This window comes from Gracilinanus agilis, chromosome 4 (assembly GCF_016433145.1).
Source record: "Gracilinanus agilis isolate LMUSP501 chromosome 4, AgileGrace, whole genome shotgun sequence".
Taxonomy (NCBI): Eukaryota; Metazoa; Chordata; class Mammalia; order Didelphimorphia; family Didelphidae; genus Gracilinanus; species Gracilinanus agilis.
Window position 1 is genome coordinate 118,511,905 of NC_058133.1, and position 21,623 is coordinate 118,533,527.

At 39.7% G+C, this 21,623-nt stretch overlaps 1 protein-coding gene across 1 annotated transcript in view; it reads right to left on the bottom strand.

Moving 5' to 3' along the window:
* The window catches only part of PACC1 (proton activated chloride channel 1), a 43,306-nt gene that overhangs the window by 16,951 nt on the left and 4,732 nt on the right, over positions 1-21,623 (bottom strand). The window contains 2 exon segments of the mRNA XM_044674094.1: positions 3,786-3,995; positions 19,233-19,329. Of these exon segments, the coding sequence (XP_044530029.1) occupies positions 3,786-3,995; positions 19,233-19,329 (307 nt within the window).

Consider the following 21,623-nt stretch of genomic DNA (forward strand, 5'->3'; position numbering starts at 1 on the left):
AATTAGTAAACTATTAATAAATATTAAAATTTAGTTAAAATTAAAAATAACAAAAAATAAATAAATATTGACTTGATATTAATAAACTTTAGTATTAATATTAAATCATATTTTCAAAATAAAAATTAGTAAACTATTAATAAATATTAAAATTTAGTTAAAATTAAAAATAACAAAAAATAAATAAATATTGACTTGATATTAATAAACTTTAGTATTAATATTAAATCATATTTTCAAAATAAAAATTAGTAAACTATTAATAAATATTAAAATTTAGTTAAAATTAAAAATAACAAAAAATAAATAAATATTGACTTGATATTAATAAACTTTAGTATTAATATTAAATCATATTTTCAAAATAAAAATTAGTAAACTATTAATAAATATTAAAATTTAGTTAAAATTAAAAATAACAAAAAATAAATAAATATTGACTTGATATTAATAAACTTTAATATTAATATTAAATCATATTTTCAAAATAAAAAGAGAGAGAGAGTCCAGCACAGAGGCGGAGTCCCACTGCATATGCCAGATGGGTAGATAAACCATTTATTAAGCACTTAATAAGTACTAAGGAGGGGCAGCTAGATGGCACAATGGCTATGACACCGAGTCTGGAATCAAGAAGTCTCATCTTTCTGAGTTCAAATCTGGCCTCAGACACTTGCTAGCTATTTGACCCTGGACAGGTCACTTCGCCCTATTCATCTCAGTTTCTTCATCTATAAAATGAGCCGGAGAAGGAAATGGCAAACTGCTCCGGGATCTTCACCAAGAAAAGCTCGAACAGGGTCATAAGAATCAGACACAACTGAAAATGATTAAATAACCACTACAAGAAAGCCAAACAGTTCCTCGTCCTCGGGGAGCTTACGTTCTAGGGAGGGAAAGAAGGCATAAAAAGGGTGATGAAGGAGGGAATGGACACAGCCTGCTTCTGGACAACACGGAGTGAGAGTTCAAGCAGCAGAGCCCAAAGGATTGCAGAGGCAGAGTTCAAGGTATCTAGTTAGTATAGGAGAGAAAAGTTAATAGTGAGATTCATATCTAGAATGGAATCTCCTCCTTGTTAGTTAATCCTTAAACAGGAGAGAGCTAGATGTCCTGAGGAGGAAATATTACTGCTTCACTTTTTTTTTAACCCTTGTCATCTGTCTTAGAATCAGCACTGTGTACTGGTTCCGAGGCAGAAGAGCGGTAAGGGCTTGGCAATGCGGGTTAAATGATTTGCCCAGAGTCACACAGTTAGGAAGTGTCTGAGGCCAGATCTGAACCCAGGACTGTCGGTCTGGCCTTCAATCCACTGAGCCACCTAGCTACCCCCTGTTCCCTCATCTTTTGAAGGAAAAAATTGTCATCAAAATATGTGTAAAAGTTATTGACTGCTCTTTTTTTCCAGTGGCTCCCTAATACCCCAAGGATAGGACAGAAATTCCTATCTTTTCCTTGTAAAGCTTTTCACAGTCTGGTCCCAACTATCATTCCCACCTTAATCTAGCCTATTTTGCCTTCTCTCTGTTCCTAACATGTGGCACTCTCTCTTCTAATTCTAACCCCCATATCTAGATTATACTCCCCCATCACCTACACTCTCCCTTCCTTCAAGACACAGCTCAAGTATCATTTTCTACATGAAGTCTTTCCCAATTTCCCCCAACTTCTCCCAACAATTTCGTATTTATTTCTTTTTAACTTTTTTTTTTTTTTTGGCTAGTAGCCTATTGTACCTAAATCTCATTTACAGAAATCATTATCTTGGCCTGTTTGCTTTCCATATCAGATTTTATTTTTTTGCTGCATGCCTTGTCTTCAGTGGTGAGCAGCAATGAAAACACCTGCTGAACTCCTCTGATTTTCATTCTCTGGTCCAAAACTTTGTAAATCTTGGCACTGCTTTCCAGGATCCTTCCGGCAGCATTTTTGCTCTCATGAATCCCCAGAAGTAGACAGTAGAAATCTATTCTGAGAAGTCTTGGGAGGGTTCTTGTGGAGTTTTTTTAATGTCTTACAGAGAGGTAAGCAGCAGAACTCTACAGCTGATCATTAGAAACTGCCTCTGTACCCTTGATCAAAGCGTCACTGACCACCATAACTCTCTTCTCTTCTTCCTCTCACCCTTACTGGATGACCTTACCTGACAGCAATTGTGGCTCTACTCTAATCATCATTCCTTAGAAGTAAAGCACTAAGGGGCAGCTGGGTGACTCAGTGGATTGAAAGCAAGGCCCAGAGATGGGAGGTCCTGAGTTCAAATCTAGTCTCAGACACTTCTGAGCTGTGTGACCCTGGGCAAGTCACTTAACCCCCATTGCCTAGCCCTTACCACTCTTCTGCCTTGGAATCAATAGACAGTATTGGTTTTAAGACAGGAGGAGGTAAGGATTTTTTAAAAAGTGAAGCAGTAATATTTCCTCTCTCCTATTCAAGGAAAGTCCCAAATGTGTTTTTAGTTCAAAGTGTACAGTGGTCTTTCTTCCTTTCCTCCTTTATATACTATACTTGCATTCCACTTTCAGTATATTGACACAGGTCAGGTTTCCCTTCTACCATCAACTCCTTTCCCTACTGCCTTATCCCCAATCGTCTAGAATACAAAGAGGCGTTCCTTGAATCCTTTCACCTTCTCTTGGGAGACGGAGGCTAGCCTGAACTTTGAACAAAGAACAACACAGAAATCCACATCCCTATAACTCAGATACACCTAGGACCATGGGATTTAAAGCTAGAAGGAGCCTTAGAGATCACAGAGAGTGCAATCATCTCATTTTACAGATGAGGAAACTGAGGATGTGACTTGCCCCAAATCATACAGGCAGGATATAAAAGAGTAAGTACAGGAGAGCCCCAGCATCTTTGTTGCTACCTTCCAAGACCTATTCTGGATGGCTAAAACCATGGAAATAAGCAACCACATGCCAACCTTATATATAACATGATTTTCTTGCATATCCATACATATAATAAAATTTAGTTGATAAGTTAAACATTACTAACATTAAATGCGGTCATAATAAAGTACATTGTACAGCATTATACAGTACTGTATAACATACCCCCTTATTCATGGGGATATGTTTTAAGACCCCCAGGGGATGCTTGAAACCCAACTTTATACAAACAGTTCTTGATTTAACCTTTTTTTTAAACTCTTGCCTTCTGTCTTAGTATCATTTCTAAGACAAAAATGCAGCAAGGGGTAGGCAACTGAGGTTACATGATTTGTCCAGGGTCACACAGTTGGGAAGTATCTGAGACCAGATTTGAACCTGGGTCCTCCCAACTCCACTGTGCTCTAGTTGCCCCTCACTTTAACTTTTAACATCTGTGTTAACTGTACTATATAGAATTGTGCTCTCTCCCTCCCCTCCTCTCTGCTCCCAACGTCTCCTCCCCCGGCCCTCCCTACACATAAAAAATGAAAACATTCTCCAAGTGAAAGAGAAGAACGGAGGAGCTCTCCGCTGGGGTGGACAGACCTCGGGTGGCCCTTTGGCTCAGAAAGAGGAGACCTTTGCCCACTTTCACCCGCCCCGTCCAAGGGTAACTGAAACCACAGAAAGCAAAACCCCAGATAAGGGGGCACTGCTGGAATAGTAACGGGGCTCAGATCTGAAACCAAGTTCAATGCTCCTTCCACCCAAGTTCCCTTCTTGTGCACTCATTAAAGAACACTGTGGAATCTAGTGCTTTAAAGATCTTTCAGTTCAACAATATTTGGATTTAGAGCTGGTGTCTAAAAGACACACCTGGGGACCAGGGTTGGGAGCGCGTCTCACCTGGGGCGTCATAACGGTCTACTTCCTTATAGGAGACGGACATGACTGGGTGCTTGAGCTTCTCCCGGAAATCAGTGATGGTCTGGTAGACCAAGAAGACAGCCACAGCCATGAGCAGCAGGTAAATGAAGATTAACAGCACTGAAAACACATTCTTTAGGCAGGCCTTGCTGAAACGGATGGTGCTGATGACAGATTCACTATCTAGGACTGGAAAACAACAAAGGAATCATGAAAACCGTGTCCCTCACATGCAGAAAAAGACCCTCCAAATTGTGAGACCTGAATGGTGAGTCACCTTCCCTGCGTTAGGGATCCGCAGCCCAGATACATCTGTACTCGCTCCTCTGGTTCCTCTTGTGAGAAATGACATTTAGGAGTTGGTGGTCTGGGATCAGAGGGGTGACCTAGGACTATTCAAAATGAAGAAAGGGAACCAGCCCCCCCCTTTAAAATCATGCAATATATACTTCCACGTTCATCATGTCAAGAAGACACATATTGCTTCTACTGAATGGGTTTGCTTGAATCTGCATTCGAACTCCTCCAGTTCCTTCTGGAGTGGAGGAGAGCCCTTTGCATCATGAGTCTCTTGGCATTGTCTTGGAGACTCGCATTGCTGCTAAAAGTCAAGTCATTTAGAGTTGAGCATCATACATTAATGCTGTTACTGTGCACAACATTCTCCTGGTTCTGCTCACTTCACTCAGCGTCACTTCCTATAAGTCCAGGTTTTTTAAATGAATATCCTGTTTGTCATTTCTTACGGCACAATAGCATTCCATTAGAGTCATATACTACAACTTGTTCAGCCATTTCCCAATGGATGGCCATTCCTTCAGTTTCCAGTTCTTTGCCCCCACAAAAAGAGCTGCTATAAATATCTTTGTGCAAGTGGGTCCTTTTCCCTTTCTTTGATCTCTTTGGGATACGGACCTAGTAGTATTATTGCTAAGTCAAAGGGCATCCCCTTTGGGCAATAACTAGTCCTTAAAAGGACTGAAACTCTTACCTTTGCCCTGTACTTACAGATGAAAAGAATCAGTGGTGTAGGCCAGTGATGGTGAACCTATGGCACGGGTGCCAAAGATGGCACACAGAGCACTCTCTGTGGCACTTGCCTACTCTCCTCCCTGCCCCCAGAGTTCCTTACTAGAAAGGCAGAGGGACTGTTGTGGAGCTGCTCCTCTCCCCCTCGCCTGAGGACATTTCTTCACATCTCTACCTCTCTGCCCAGCAGCCCAATGGGAGTGCACAGGGGGTAAGGTGGGCAGCTCACAGGCAGCAGAGCTAGAGGAGAGTGGAGCACTTGGATTACTCCCCTCCCCTTCTCTATATTTGCTGGGGGCATTCCTCACTTCACCCACCCCTCTGCCCAGCAGCCTAATGGGAGCGCTTTCTCCCTCCCCTGTGCTGGGTAAGGGGGGGGCATACCCAGCATGTGGGGGGAGAGAGGCACAGTGCTCAGTCTGGGGGGATGGGCGGGAGCAGGCCAGCACTCCATCTCTAAAAGGTTCACCATCACTGATGTAGGCTATCTATAATTATGGCAGTCAAGGCATTTTGGATATGCCAAACCTGTGATGAAGGGATTTTGGAAAATAATTCCCCTGGAGGGCCCCAGAGTGACATATCAGGGGAGAGGTCAAGGAGCTCACCTTCTACAGGTAGTATGGAAAGGACACCACATCTGGAGTCAAAGGATTACCGTTCAAATCCCAACCTGCTACTTATAACTGTATGACCTTAGTTAAATAATTTCCCCTCTCCTTAGTCTTAAGAGCTTGGATAAAAGAATACATTGGTCCTTTCTCTGACTCTAATCCTATTACAATCCAATGAATCTTGCTTAAGGGAAAAGTCAGCCTTAGCAATGGTGAATACGCCTCAGGAAAACTGACCAACCAAGAAAATTTACACTGAATAAGAAAAAAAGAATGGAATATATTAAATAATGCATAATTAGATCCAGTAGCTACTTATCCCGAAATCTTAGCTCTTAATGGTGTAGAGAATATTACAAATCAGTGTTTAATAAGTAAAATAGTATAAAACATTGGGGAAAGGAATCATAACCAAAGTAAAATCTCACAGAACATGTTGAAATTGGATCAATGAGCTATTTTTTTAATTGTAAGAGAAAGGAATGATTTTTTTCATGTTAGTGGTGGAATGAAGGAAAATTCTCATCTGTAAAATGAATGGAAAATAATTTTGGAAACATGACAGATGAATCAGATTACATAAAAAAATAAAATGATTTGTTTAATAAGCGACTTATCCAAAATGAAAAGAGACTAAGCAAAAAAAAAAAAAAAGGTATAGTGGCTATACTATATTTGGCAGAAACTTGATCTCTGGAATCTTTAAGAGATACACATTTGCAAGAGTAATATCTATTGTTAATCACTAGAAAAACTGTTTGGATTTTTTGGTAACAACCAGAGAAATTTATATGAAAATAAAATGAGGTACCACTTAACAGTACAACATTAGCAAAAATAGTTAAGAACAATAAAATTCAACATCAGAGGGATCATGGCATGCTATTAGATTGTTGGTAGAACTATGAATTCATGCAATCTTTTTAAAAGCAATCTGGCAATGAGTTACAAAATTATGCCTTTTGAGTAAGTGATCTCACTACCAGGACTAGCTCCAAAAATGTTATGTAAAGGGAAATAAATGATTTACATAAAAATTCATATAATAACTTCAATTATATGAGAAAAACTGGAAATAACCCTTATGACCAATCACTGGGAAGGATGGAATTAATTGTGACATTAATATAACAGAATATTATTTTTAAAATAATAAATGTGAAAGAAAATGAAATATGGGGAAATAAACTGATATGGATCAAAGAAAACAAAATCAAAATGGCGACATACACTCTGTGCCTATTATTAAAAATAAAAGCAACAGAAATCTGATTAGAATGCAGATGAAAAGAGATAGGAAGGGACACAGAGCACATAACTCTACCAGCCAGAATCCAACATAATTATGATAAGATCTTTATGCTCTACAAACTGGACCATGCCTACACTTCTGTATTTTGTTTTGTTTTTCCTATTTTCCCCTAGTTGCCTGGTAAAGTTTCATCAAGAGAGAGAGAATTATAATGTTGTTTTGGAAAAACTAAGGGATGAAATGGTCTTTGCCCAGAATATCTATGCCAAAAGAAGTGGAGGAGGCCCCCCAAGTTTCCTTTCCTAGAGGCATCAACAGTGGTCTCCATTCTTGGATGACGTTCATTCACTCATGATTTAGAGGATAGGGTGAACCAAAAAGCAGCTCTGCTGAATGACCTCTTCCCACCTGAGGCTTTCCTTCTCTCATACTCTCCCTTTTCCTGGCACCATTCTTTGAAGCTTCAAAAACCACATCAATGACAGTCATTCTTTAACCTGAATGGGCCAGTGGAAAGGCCAGATCTTAGGTTCAAATTCTGGTTCTAGTACTAGCTCTGTGACCAAACAACCTCTTCAAGGCTTAGTTTACTCATCTGTAAAATGAGGATAAGAAAACTAGAACTACCTATCTCATACCATTGTTGTGAGGAAAGTACCTGATAAACCTAAAAAAAAGTGGATTATTATCATCATCATTATTATTCATCTCTACCCTACTTTAGCTACCCATGGGACAGTCATACTAGAGAGTTCCTCAATACCTGGAACAACTGAGTTTCCAGCCTCCTGTTCAAGAAACTCCAATGGCTGCCCTCCTACCTTGGAGATAAAATTTATTTGCCTGGGAAAACTTGTCACACTGTGACCCCAAGCTACTGTTCCATGATTCCTGCACATGAATTATTCTTCTTCGTGTACTCTATGTGCCAGCCAACCAAACTGGCTTACTTGCAGTTCCCATTACCTGTGCTATGTCCCAGAGAGCTGAGCACACAGAAAGTCCACCCTCCATGACCAGAATGCTCTCACTCCTCACCCCCATTTCATAGGATTCCCAGTTTCTTTCAAGGTATAACTCAAGCCCTCTTACATGACGATTATCATGATAATTGCAAGTGTTCTCCTCCCTAGCCCCATCCCAAGTTGTTTCATATTTATTTATCTAGAGCTTTCACTCTAACAAAATGTAATTGCCTTTATGGCAGGACCTGCTATGTGCTTGTCTTTGTATCCTCAGCATCTAGCAAGTGCCCATCATGGAAAAGGCATTTCATGAACTTGTTGAATAAATCAATGAAGGAAGAAACTGAGAGCTCTCACTCTCTAGCCACAAGCTCAAAACTTTCTGCCTCTCCCACCTAATGAACCTCCTGTTTGTCCTCAACATCAAATCCTCTTCCTCTGCCCCCAGCCAACAGCTTCCTTCTGACCTCTTGTAGTCCCAGCCGGCCATTTCAATGCCACACTCTGACACCACGGTCAGGGGGGGACTAGCGAGAGGAGGGAGGGACAGACTCCTGGCATCACGCTGCAGTCGTCTCCCGTCTCTCTTCTATCATCACACTTGACTCCCCATTCTCTCGCCACAAATATCTAACTAGCTGCCAAGCTTGATATTTCTACCTCCATGTTATCTCTGAAATCTGTGTCCTTCTGTCTACTCCCCCAGTCACTACCTCCATTCAGGCCCTCATCCCCTTTTGCTTAGACTTTTGAGGCAGCCTCCTAGATGTCTCCCTACCCCAAGTCTCTCTTGGCTCTGATCCATCCTTGGTATGGCTGCTGTGAAGGCGGAAAATCTGCTACCCCTGAGCTAAATTCCCAGCATCCTTTTAAGGGCCTGGGGAGATAAATTTGGCTGAGACCCACTTCGCGGGGCTCTTTTTTGGGAGCTTGAGCTTTGCTTTGGGTAAGGTGTGGCAGGTGTGGGTCTCTGGCTCTGTGCTCTGCTCACTTAACTGAAGGAATTCTTTTCCCTCTTTTTACTACCTCTATTTTGCTATAATAAAGCCACTAAAAGGCTACTAACAGCCTCATAATTTAAATTGTAATTATTACACCGCTAAAGGGATTTACCTAAACCATAGTGAATTACCCAAATTGATCATGTTATTTCACTACTCAATAAACTCCAGTGGTTGACCATTGTCTTTAGGATCAAAAATAAGCTTCTAAACCCTTCGTGCCCTTGCCCCAAACTGTTTTTCCTACTTTATTATACAATACCCCATTTCCTATATAGTCCATTAAAACTGGCTTTCTTGAAACTTTATCTTCTCGCTCCCATGCCCTCGCATTGGCTCTCCACAAGCCTGGAATGCTCTCCCATCTCATGTCCATCCAATTAGAATCCCTTATTTGCTTCAAAATTCTGCTCCAGAGAACCTTCTACAGGAAGCCTTCTCTGAACTCCCCCTGCCATAGTGCTCTCCCTCCTCATACATAACCTCCATATTTATAGACTGATGTGTGTAATGTAGGACTGTTTCCTTTTTCTCTTTGTATCCCCCAGTGCCTAGCACTGGGCCTGGCATATAGTAAGTATTTAGTGTGTTTCTTATTTAACAATGATCTTCAATCTCTCTCTCTCCATAAAGTCCCTCCCCTCTGTTTGCAAATATACTCTGAAACCTGTGTAAATGGAATTAACTCTAGCCCATTCATAGTCAAAACCCTACTCATCCTAGGCATAGAAATGATGTCACCCCCACCTCTCTTAATGGGGAGGGGGGACGAGTTACCCACACGTGACAAGAAGTAACAAATCAAGAACAAGGGACCGCCCTTTGGGCAGTCCAAAATCAGTGTAGAGGCTGCCATTTGTCCACTTGAATTAGAGGCGGACCCACGGGAAGTGAGGAGAGACACTATCTCTTCAAGTATGTTGGTTACTTCCTGTGGAGGGAGTTCCCGCTTTGAACTTGGTGTTGAAGGACCTCCTGAGACCTCAGGCTGCTTCCACTCTGAATGGTCACGTGGGTAAGTGAGGCTGACTTCTGCAGGCCCTCTGCAGGCCTGGACTAGCCTCTCCCTTTCTCTTTATTCCCATACCTTTACCTTCCTAATTGTAAATAAACTGCCTTAACCCGAAGCTGACTTGGGTCTGATTTAATTATGGAATCAACCTGAATTGTTGATTCCTGGCGGCCACACTTTAAATACATATCTATAAAATACCTAAATCTCCCTCTTACAAATCCTCACCTTAAAAAAAACCCACTACCCCCACCCACCACCCACACCTCTCCTTAAAGTTCCTACCCCTTCAACACATCTTCTATTTTCTTCCATCTGTCTTCACTTCCCAACCAGACTTCTCCAAATTTAGAGCCATGTCTTCACTGCATTACTACTCACTCACTCCTCAAACTCCTAAAGTCTAATTTCTATTTCTACCTTACTAAAATTACTCTCAAGGAAGTAGAAGTCACTAAAGACTTATTAAATGCAATGGCCCGGCTCGTGTCCATTTTCCTTGACGTTTGTAGCATGTGACTGTGAACTTCTCCCTGAAATTTCTCCCAGAGCGCCTGTGAGAAATGACCTCTCCTCTTGCTCTCTTGGCTTTCCTTCTTTCTCCCTTCAGTACCATAAATGTAGGCATATCACAGAGCTCAGTCACAGGCTCTTCTCCCTCACATTCTCTTCCTTTATGATTTCATCTCCTCTCAGATTCAATGATCGCCTGTACCCATTCATTCCCCAATCTCCATCTCTAGCTCCAATCTTTCTCTTGAACTTTAGTTGAATGCCATCAACTGCCTTTTAGACATCTCCACTTAGATAAGCTACTGTCATCTTAAGCTTAACGTATCAAAACTGCACCCATGATCTTTACCTCAAAGCTAGCTTTCTCTCTGGACGTCTTTATTTCTTTCGGTGGTCTCATAATACTACCAGTCACCAATCAAGGTCAAAGCCTTTGTATCACTCTTGAAGCCTCCTTTTTCTACATTTAGTTTGTTACCAAATCCTATTATTTTTTCCTATATTGTATCTCTTTAATATGTCCTTTCCATTCCAAACATTACTAGCTCTAAGTGAAGCCCTCACAACTAAGCTATAACCTCCTAACTATTTTCTCTGCCTCCCATCTTTCCTATCTCAAGTACATTCTGTACACTGTGACCAGGAAAATTTTTCCTAAAGCACAATTCTGAGCATGTTGCCACATGATATAGTATTTAAAATGCAATCGATTTGGATTCAGGAGGTTAAAGGTTCTATAGTCAACCCTGGCTCTAAGATCCACTTGCTGAATGAACTCTCTGAGCCTCAGTCAACCTAGCTCATGGGATTATGGGAAGGAAAAAAGTGCTTTGTGAACCTTGAAATATTATAAATATGAGATATTATTATTATGCTTCCCATACCAAAGTAACTTCAGAAAATGTTTTGGTTTGAAATATATTTATAGAAATAGAATATTCTTGGAACAAAGGGAAGGGCTAATCAAGGAAAGTCTAGGCCAAAATAGAAATTAAGTCTATTTCATTAAAAACATTTCCACATGTAATAAATATATTATATATGTATATATATTTACATAGATATATATATATATATATATACACATATATAGCTAGTTAGTTAGGTAGCATAGAAGATAAAGTGTTTGAATTTGGAGTCTGAAAGACCTGCGTTCAAATCCAGCCTTAGATACTTACTGTATGATTGTTGATAAATCACTTAATCTCTATCAGTCTCAGTTTCCTCAGCTATAAAATGAGCAAGGGAGGATCAAATGAGATAACACAAGTAAAATGTTTTACAAAATTTAGAATGCTTAGCTACTGTTATTACTATGTTATATATGATATCTTAGCAAGGGAAAATTTCATTAGCACTAAAATTTCTTACAGATCACTGCTCCCATTCTCCATATCATGTGGAACAGAATTCTGGAAATGCGATCCTACAGCAGTGATGGTGAACCTGTGGCAGGAGTGCCAAAGATGGCACACAAAGGTGGCTCTCTGTGGGCACACGGCTGCCCTCCCTCCCCACCCCACCCCACAGTTCATTACTAGAAAGGCAGAGGGACTCTCTGCTCCCCTCCCCCTCTCCACCATGCCTGATGATATTTTTTCATATGCCTCATCCCTCTGCCCAGCAGCCAATGGGAGCACACAGGGGTAAGGTGGGCAGCTCACAGGCGGCAGAGCAGGAGGGGAGCAGAGCGCTTAGGCCACTCCCCTCCCCCTCTCTATACTTGCTGAAGACATTCCTCACTTCACTCAACCCTCTGCCCAACAGCCCAATGGGAGAGCTTCCTCCCTCCCCTGTGTGGGGTAATGGGGGGGTCACACCCAACACTCGGTGCTGGGGAGGGGCATGGTACTCAGTCTCTGGGGTGGAACATGCCCGGCACTTGGTCTGCAGGGATAGGGTGGGGGTGGGGCCCAGCACTCTATCTCTAAAAGGTTCACCATCACTATCCTACAGGATAACATCCAAATCCTTAGCTTGGCTTTCGAGGCCACTCACAACTTGGCCACTATCTACTCTTTCAAGTTTTTCTCTCACTAGTTAATTTAAATTATATTAATAGCTAGTGGTTAAGGCATTGTTGGTAGAGTTACGAATTGGTCAAGCAATTTGGATCTATGTCCCCAATGCTATTAAATTGTGCATTCTCTCTTACTGTTCAATACCATTACTATGGGTCTATACCACAAAGAAATCAGTGAAAGAGGAGAAGGATCATATGCACAAAAACATTTATAGTAGCTCTTTTTCATGGTGGCAAAGAATTGGAAACTGAGAGAGTGGCCACAAATTGAGAGATGGCTGAACAAATTCGCATATTAATGTGATGGAATACTATTTTATTGTAAGAAATGATGAAGGAGATGGTTTCAGAGAAACCTAGAAAGACTGGTATGAACCGACATAGAGTGAAGTGAGAGATTTTACACATGAACAAAACTGGAAGAACAAAGAACTTTGAAAGACTTAGGCACTCTAATCAGCAAAATGATCAGCTATGATACTCAAGGACTCATGGAGAAAAATCTCCTGATAGCTGATAAACAAAGGAGACACAGACAAAGCCAATTAAGAAAAATTTTTTTTTACTTTACTTCACATGTTTGAAACCAGATTTTTTTTGTTTGAATTTCAAAAAATAAAAACAGTTGGCATTTGTAGAGTACTTTAAAGTTTGCAGAGTGTTTTAAAACATGAACTGGAAGGGAGATGCTATTATTAATCTCTTTTTACAGATGAGGAAATAGAGGATAACTGACTTGCTAAGGGACAAAAGCTAGTGTCTGAGGTTGAATTGGAACTTCCTGACCCCCAAATCCAGTCAAAATAACAGTAAAGGGGAAGAATTTATTTGCATCAAATGGAACATAGTTTTGAAAATGCTATTTGCAGCATTACAGGATAATATATCCACATCCTTAGTTTGCCTTCAAGACCACCCAGAACCTGACCCCTACCTGCTTTTCCAAGCTTTTTTCTCACTACTTCTTGATAAATACACACATAGTTCTAGCCAAACTAGATATATAGCCAAATTCCATAATGCAATGCCTCTGCCCACCTCTTTATATTTATTTTGTTTATTTTTTGAGTGGGCATTTGGATCACCTCATATTTTCATATGTGGTTGTCCCAGTTTGTAATGTCCCTTTTCCACTATTTTATCTCCTTTATTTGTTTAAGTCTCATTCATCCTTCAAAGTCCAGTTCAGGTCCAATGTCTTCAGTGAAGGTTTCCATGACCTTCTTTGGTTCTCTTGATTAAGCTGTGTAACCCTAAATCATTCACTTAACATATGTTTCCCCATTTGTAAAAAAGTAGGAGTTAGATTAGGTAATCTAGATAGAAGGTTCCTAGTTTAAGTCTGTGATCCTATGAACTCCTGTATCATTTTATGGTCCATCCTGGCACCTTGAGAGTCTATCAGCTGATCTTGTTATGAACTTTTTTGTTGCCATGTCCTATCTACAAACTAGGCTGAAAGTTTCTCAGGAGCAAGGGTGGCATCTTAGCGCTCTGTAAATGCTTCTTGATTAGGACGAGGATGACTAAGGACGCTATGAATCTCCTTTTCCTGTGGGGGCAGAGGGAAGAGATATGAAGAGTGTCATGAGGAAAGCCCAAGGGCAGGACCATGTCCTTGATGAGTATTACATACGCGGCTACTTGTTAGCAGGGACTATCTTCTTATTTATTGAGGCACCGTGAGTCGTAAAATCATACAGACTCAGAGCTCGAAGGAGAACATCTAGATCAATTTCCTCATTTTAAAGTTGAGGAAATCAAGACCCAGAGACGTGGTCATAGAGAATGGCACCATGGCCGGTCTGGGTTTGGATCCCCTCCTTACAGGTATATAGCTGGTTCTCCCTATTGGATATTTACTCTGAACTTCTCCTCTGTACCTTTTGCTATAAAGGTTCATCTGTAAAATGGGGGAAATGAGAAATGGAGATAATTACACCAATGACCATACCTATCTGATGGTGAGATGATGTATGTAACACACGCTGCATATCTCTAAAGTATTACATGTATGATGGCAGCTATCACAGTCGTGGCACTGCATGTTTTTATCTCTCTCAGCACCTCGCCCAGGGCAATGAATATGGCAGGCACTCAACAAATGTCTCTTAAATTGACTTGCTGAATATTTGTTACCCAGGTTTGGGGTTTCTTTTTTTTTTTTTCTTTGAAAGGGTGGGAAGGAGAGGCAGGATTAGGGACAGGGGGACAAAGAGAAAAAAAAGAAAAGGAAAAGAAGAGGGTCATCAAAGCATTTTTTTTTTAATGTACAGAGGAAAGACAGCTAGGTGACTCAGTGGCTATAGTGCCAGGCCTGGAGAGAGAAGGTCCCCAGTTCAAATCTGACCTCAAACACTTCTTAGCTATGTGACCCTGGGCAAGTCACTTAACCCCAACTGCCCAGTTCTTATCACTCTTCTGTCTTAGAAATGATATTTATTATAGATTCTAAGACCAAAGGTAAGGTGTTTTCTTTTTTTTTAATGCAACAAGGAGAACAAAAAGCCAGAAAGAACCACAGATTGGAGCAATTTTGAAAGGTACATGTTAAATTTATTATTTATTTTATTATGTAGTTAAAGGAAAATAGAACTTAATAGAAGTTTGTTGTTTCATGTCCTACTGGATACATGGAAATGCTTATTTTATATAATGCTTAGTGATTAAAAAAGAAAAATTATTTTTTAAAATTCAAAATTGAATTGCTAAGAAAAATGGCTAAAATATTCATATCCTTTGAATCTGAAGGTTCAACACTGCTAGGCATACACCCCAAGAAGTCCATGACCAAAAGAAACTTCCCATATACACCAAAATATTGAGAGCAGCACTTTTTGTAAAAGCAAAAAGCAATGCAAATGACCACCAACCGAGGGATGGATTAGATCAGTGTCAAAAAAGTAAAATACTATAATTATTATTATTATTGTTAAAACATTATTATGTTACACACGTAAAACCCAGTGGAATTGCTTGTTGGCTATGGGAGGGGGGTTGGCAGGAGGGGAGGGAAATAACATAAATCGTGTAACCATGGCAAAATATTCTAAATTAATTAAGTAAAATTGTTCAAATAAAAAAACATTATTATGCTATAAGAAACTATCACTATGATAAAGCACAGGAAGGCTTAAAGAAATTTAAAAAACCAGAGCCAGGAAAATGATATACATAATGACAAGAATGTAAGTATAACAACAACAATGCCAACAAAATCAAAGCTGAATGCTTCAAAATTATAGTGATGAAATTTGAAGTCAAAGAAGAAATAGGAGAAGGCAACTGTCCCCACAAAAAAAAAAATACTGCTTTTTTTTTTTTTTTAAGATGTAGAGGACAAGGGGGGTAAAACAGTGCATAGAACATGAGGCTTTTTTGATTATGTTGGTTAGTTTTTTTGAATATTTTTCTTCCTCTTTTTTTGTTCTTTATTCAAAGGGATGGCTCGCTAAAAGATATCAATAAGGAAGAACAAAAACTGGGGCAGCAAGGTGGCTCACTTGGATAGAGAACCAAACCTAGAGATGGGAGGTCCTGGGTTCAAATATGGTCTCAGACACTTTCTAGGTGGGTGATGCTGGGCAAGTCACTTGACCCCAATTGCCTATCCTTTACTGTTCTTCTGCCTTGAAACCAATGCTTAGTATGAAATCTAAGATATACGGTAGGGTTAAAAGGGAGAAAAAACCAAATTGATGGATTCGTTTTGACATGTATTTATTAATCACTTACTACATGCAAAGCACTCTAAGTGCTAGGGAAACTGTTCACTATTCTATTTGGTGAGAAAGGGTGGTAGTAGAATATATGTTCACAGATAAGTAAATTCAGAATATTTTGAAAGTAAATACAAGGCCATTTGAAAGGACCCATGATGAAAAATGCTATCCACCTCCAGAGAGAACTGATGAACTCTGATGCAGACTGAAGCATGCTTTTTAAATTTTTCTTTTTCTTGGGGCTTTTGGTCTATGTTTTCTTTTGCAGCATAGCTAATATGGAAATGTGTTTTGCATGACTTCACATGTACAATCAGTATCAAATTGTTTGCCTTCTTAAGAAGGAAAGTGGATGGGAGAAAGGGAGAGAATTTGGGACTCAGAATTTAAAACAAACAAATGTTAAAAAATTTTGTTTAACAGAAGAAAAACAACTGCTTGATCACATGGTTTGATGGAGATATGATTGCAGATGTCACCCTAATGCAAATACTAATAATATGGAAATAGATCTTAATCAACAACACATGTAAAACCCAGTGGAATTGCTCATTGGCTATAGGAGGGGGGTGGGAGAGGAAAAAACATGAATCATGCAACTATGGAAAAATACTCTAAATAAAATAAATAAATAAATGGATTTAATTTTAAAAATTTGTTTACATATAATTGGGAAATATTTAATGAAATAATTAAAATTTATTTTCAAAAAAGAGAGCAAACAGTCATTTCACAAAAGACCTTACATCCTTCCAGGAACCCCCAGGCCATCTATGATCTCAAAGTCTCCCAGCTCTTACTAAAATCTTGAAGGGGTCTACCTCTTTTCTTTAAAAAAAGAGATAAACCAGACCTTTATCTCCTAAAGGCAGGAAATAAGAATCTTGGCTGTTAGTGGAACTTCCTAGATAACACAGCAGAGCTGAAACCAGAAGATGCTAGCCTGGGGCTTCACTTCCTGCTCTGACAGTTTGTACAGTGTCCTGGAGTGTTAAATGTAGCAACTTTAAAAAAAAAAAAAAAAAAAAAAGAGGCAGAAGACGCTAAAATTTCCTATGATGACTTCCTGACTAGTCTGTTTCTTTAGTAAAAAGAAAAAGAAAAGAAAGATATTTCTTTTGTGGAATTAGCCTAATGGGTTCTTCTCCTTCTTCTTTTTAACTCTTACTTTCTGTCTTAGTAACAACTCTACGACAGAAGGGTAAGGGCTAGGCAAATGGAGTTAAGTGACTCGCCCAGGGTCACACAGCTGGGAAGTATCTGAGGCCAGATTTGGATTTAGACCTCCCATCTCTAGGCCTGGCTCTCAATCCACTGAACCACCCAGCTGCCCTTGAAGAGCAATTTTTTTTTTAACCCTTACCTTCCATCTTGTAGTCAATACTGTGTATTGGCTCCAAGGCAGAAGAGTGGTAAGGGTAAGCAATAGGGGTCAAGTGACTTGCCCAGGGTCACACGGCCCGAAGAGCAATTTTTAAAAGAAAGAGAATTAGACTTATTCAGAGTGGGCCCTAAAGAAAGTATTGGGAATAATAAGGAAAAGGTGTTATATACTTGGAGTTTAATTTATTTTATTTCTTTAAAATCTAATTTAATCAAAAAGATTTTTTTCCATGGTTCTTGTTTTCTCCCTCCTCTTTTCCTTCCCCTCTCTCAGAGTTGACAAGCAATTCCACTGGATTATATATATATATGTATATGTACATATACATATATATTTATATATTATTGGAGTTTAATTTAAAGTCAAAGTTTCCAACAATTAGAACTATGCAAAAGTGAAATGAGTTGTCCCAGAAGACCGTGGATTTGTCTTCATTGGAAGTCTTCAAGGAAAGGCTGAATGACTACTCATCTTGTGCAGGACTAGATGGTCTCTGAGGTCCCTATCAGCCTGGAGCTTTTGTGATTCTGTGATTCTCTCCTGAGTCTCAGGTCCCTGGAAACCAAGGATTCCTGCTCCCTTCAGGCAAGTAAATGGAAGATGCCTATGGAGAGCCCTTCCTGACTAATTGCATGAAATCCAGTGACTTCATAGACTTTGCGAGTTCATTACCTTCCCTGATTCAAGTACTAGAAGAGACTGCATCAAGATATAGTTTAAAACCTACTCAGAAACTTAAGTCAGGCCAGGACTATCACATGTCAACTGACCTGCCTAGCAGGCTGCAAGTGTACCCATCCGAGAGATAATGTTCTCACATCACTTTAAGGCTTACAAAGTAATTTTTCTTACAACAACCCTGGAAGACACACAGAGAAGGAAACTAGGGTTCAAGGTCCTGATCACACAGCTAGTGCGAGAGACAAAATCTGAAGCCAGGCCTCCTAACTACAAGCTGAGATCCTTTCCCACTATGCCAGGTGTTCTTAACCTGGGATTCATGGGCCTTTTTTCTTTTTAATATCTGAATAACTATTTCAATATAGTTGATTTCTTCTGTAATCCTTTGGATTTGGGGGCATTTAGTATAAGAATTTGTTTTTCTTGAATAAGCAAGTTTATTATAATTTATTACACATGTATAATGAGTTACATGTATTATATTATTATGTTAAATATTATATTGTATCATATATAAAAACACAAATAAATATCTATGCTTTAAAGAAAAACATTATTCTGGGAAGGGGTCCAATAGAATTCATCAGACTACTCAAGGGGTCCATGACCCAAAGAAGGTTAAGAACCCTGGCACTGAATGATACCCAACAAGAACTAAAGGGGAGGGGAAATAACAGCAACTCCCCCAAAACAATGGTATTTGAGTCTAGAAGGGTACTCTGAAGAGTAACCCATTGGCAGGAATGGAGGCAACAGGAAACCTCTGAACTTCTAGATACTTTACAAAGTGGTTCAGGGTCATCAAGCTTCCCCCAGATGGCTTTGGGGGACCGATCAGCCTGTCAGGTGTTAGAAATAGCTAGAGAAGGGATGGCGTTTCCTTTGAGTCTTTTGTCTATACAACCTTATTAAATATGCATAACTTCAGAAATAGGGAAACAGGGATCCTCTCATTGGGCCCCGTAACAAGAGACCTATCTGGGACAGAAGAGCACGCTCAGCAACCAGACACCAGAGGCAAGTGAATCCCCAATTTGGAAACATTCCCCAGCCTCTAGGTATCTCAAGCAGGGTTCTCACTGCTCTCAATGCCTTTTTCAGGCTGCACTGAAAACTCTTTACACCAAAACCAGAGTCAAAGACACCTGAGCTCGATCCTAACCTAACCCACCATATTCCTACTCTTCCTCCCCCTTTGTCCCTTGTTCTGGTACTCTCCTCCCAACTTACCTGGCAAAATGCCTGAGCCTTTGTCTTTGGAGTCCCTCCTTTCTTGTTCCTCCACTCTATCTGAATTCTCAATCACTTGTTCCAGATCTTCATTTAGCTAAGAGAGAAAGAACATAAAGCAAAGAGTCAGGAATGATAGGGAACTTTTCATATCACAAGCTGCCTGCCTCATTTTCAGGGTCCCCCCCCCCCCATTGCCACTATACTATCCCAGGTTTTCCTAAAAGCACTGGACACGTAGCCGGAAAAACGAGTATTGACTCCTCCTAGCTCTAATGGTATAACCTTGAACTAGGCACTTCATCTCTGAGCCTCAGTTTTTTCATTTGCAAGATGGGAATAATACACTATCAACCTCCTTTATTATTGTGAAAAAGTGCTTTGTCAGCTTTAAAACACTATATGAATATTAGTATTTGTTACTCATTCTGCTCTACTATTTTATCTTTATGATTTATATTTTATTACTTCAATCCAATAAAGCAACATTGCTATTGTCATTGGAAACTGTCATCCCTTCTATTGCCATTCCCCCCATTTCTATTGTTTTTCTCCTCTCTTTTCCTTGTCTTTCCTCTGCCAGTGTTTTAAGATTATTAGTGAATTGGGGGATGCCTATGTATTGGGGAATGGCTAAACAAGTCATAGCATACAATTGTGATGGAATACTATTGTGCTACATATAAGAAATGATGAAGGGATAGTTTCAGAAAAACTTGAATTTATACGAACTGATGCAATGTGATTTGAGCAGAACCCAGAGAACATTGAATACAGTAACAGCAATATTTTAATGATGATCAACTGTGAAAGACTTAACTCTTCTGATCAAGACAATTCCAAAGGATCCATAATGAAAAAATGTTATCCACCTCCAGAGAGAACTGATCATCTCTGAGTGCAAATTAAAGTAAAATATTCTGTTTTTCTTGCTTTTTTGTGATATGGCTAATATGGAAATGCTTTGTATGATTTCACAATATAATTGATATCATATTGCTTGCCTTCTCATTGAATGGGGAGAGAGAGAATTGGAAACTCAAAAATTAATTAAATGGGGGGCAGCTGGGTAGCTCAGTGGATTGAGAGTCAGGCCTAGAAATGGGAGGTCCTAGGTTCAAATGAGGCCTCAGACACTTCCCAGCTGTGTGACCTTGGACAAGTCACTTGACCCCCACTGCCTACCCTTACCACTCTTCCACCAAGGAGCCAATACACAGAAGTTAAGGGTTTAAAAAAAAAAAAAAAGCAAAAACAAACATAAAATTAAAGAAAAATATTTAAGGGTTTGAGAGAGAGAGAGGGAAGAAGGGAGGGAGGAAGGGAGGGAGAGGAAGAAAAAGAAAGAGAAAGAGAGAGAGAGAAAGAGAGAGTCTCAATGACTCCCAGAGGCACTGCTTAGTCCGTACTAAACACTGTAAGGAACCTGTCCTATAGACAAGGGACAAGGAGATGACTCTACTCTGACTGACTTCATAATCTTAAAGACTATAAAATAGGGATATGTGATACTAGCATTGGCAATAAAAATGGGCTTTTATATGGTGTTTTAAAGTTCTTTTTGTTAACCCTGTGGCAGATATATAAAATATTATCATTCTCATTTTCTACCTGATTGGCTGATAAACACCAGATAGTCCATCTCTGTCTTCTAACACCCAAGTCCAATGATTTTTCCACTCAGTGCACCATATAGACTTCTCCACATATTATCATTCATTGATGTCATAAAGGATCTTAAGAGTTGAAGGATCCTTAGAAATCATCTGTTCTTGACTGCTCCTTGCAAGAATGTCCTCTGCCACAGCCTCTGCTTAAATATTTCCAGTGACCAGGAGCTCACTGCTTCACAAGTCAAATCATTTCACAGTTGGACAGTTCTAGAAGCTAGAAGTTCTTTCTTAAATCAAGCTGAATTTTGTCTCTTGGAAACTCCTACCCAGAGGTCCCAGCCCTATTTCTGGACTAATAATGCAAAGCCAGTTTAATTTTTTTTTATTTGTGGCAGCTCTTCAAATGTTAGAAGAGTTATTTTGTGCCCCAGAAATCTTCTCCAAACTAAATTCTTTGTAGGACATGGATGGGGACTGGCATTTTCACTGGTATAAGGAATTCTGAGGTGAGGAAACTCCATCTATCAATGCATATCAATACCTGTTTGGCAAATTATAGAGTTCCCAAGAGCTCTAAGATGTTAAGTAACTTGGGAGATAGAAGAAAGAAGGGGTGAAGTGAACAAGCATTTTTATTAAGGGCCTGGGAGCCATGGGATGTGCTAGATATTATGTTAAATGCTTTACAGACATCTCATTTGATCTTTACAACAATCCTGGGAGGTAGCTGTTATTATGATCCCCATTTCACAGCTGAGGAAACTGAGACAGATGGAAA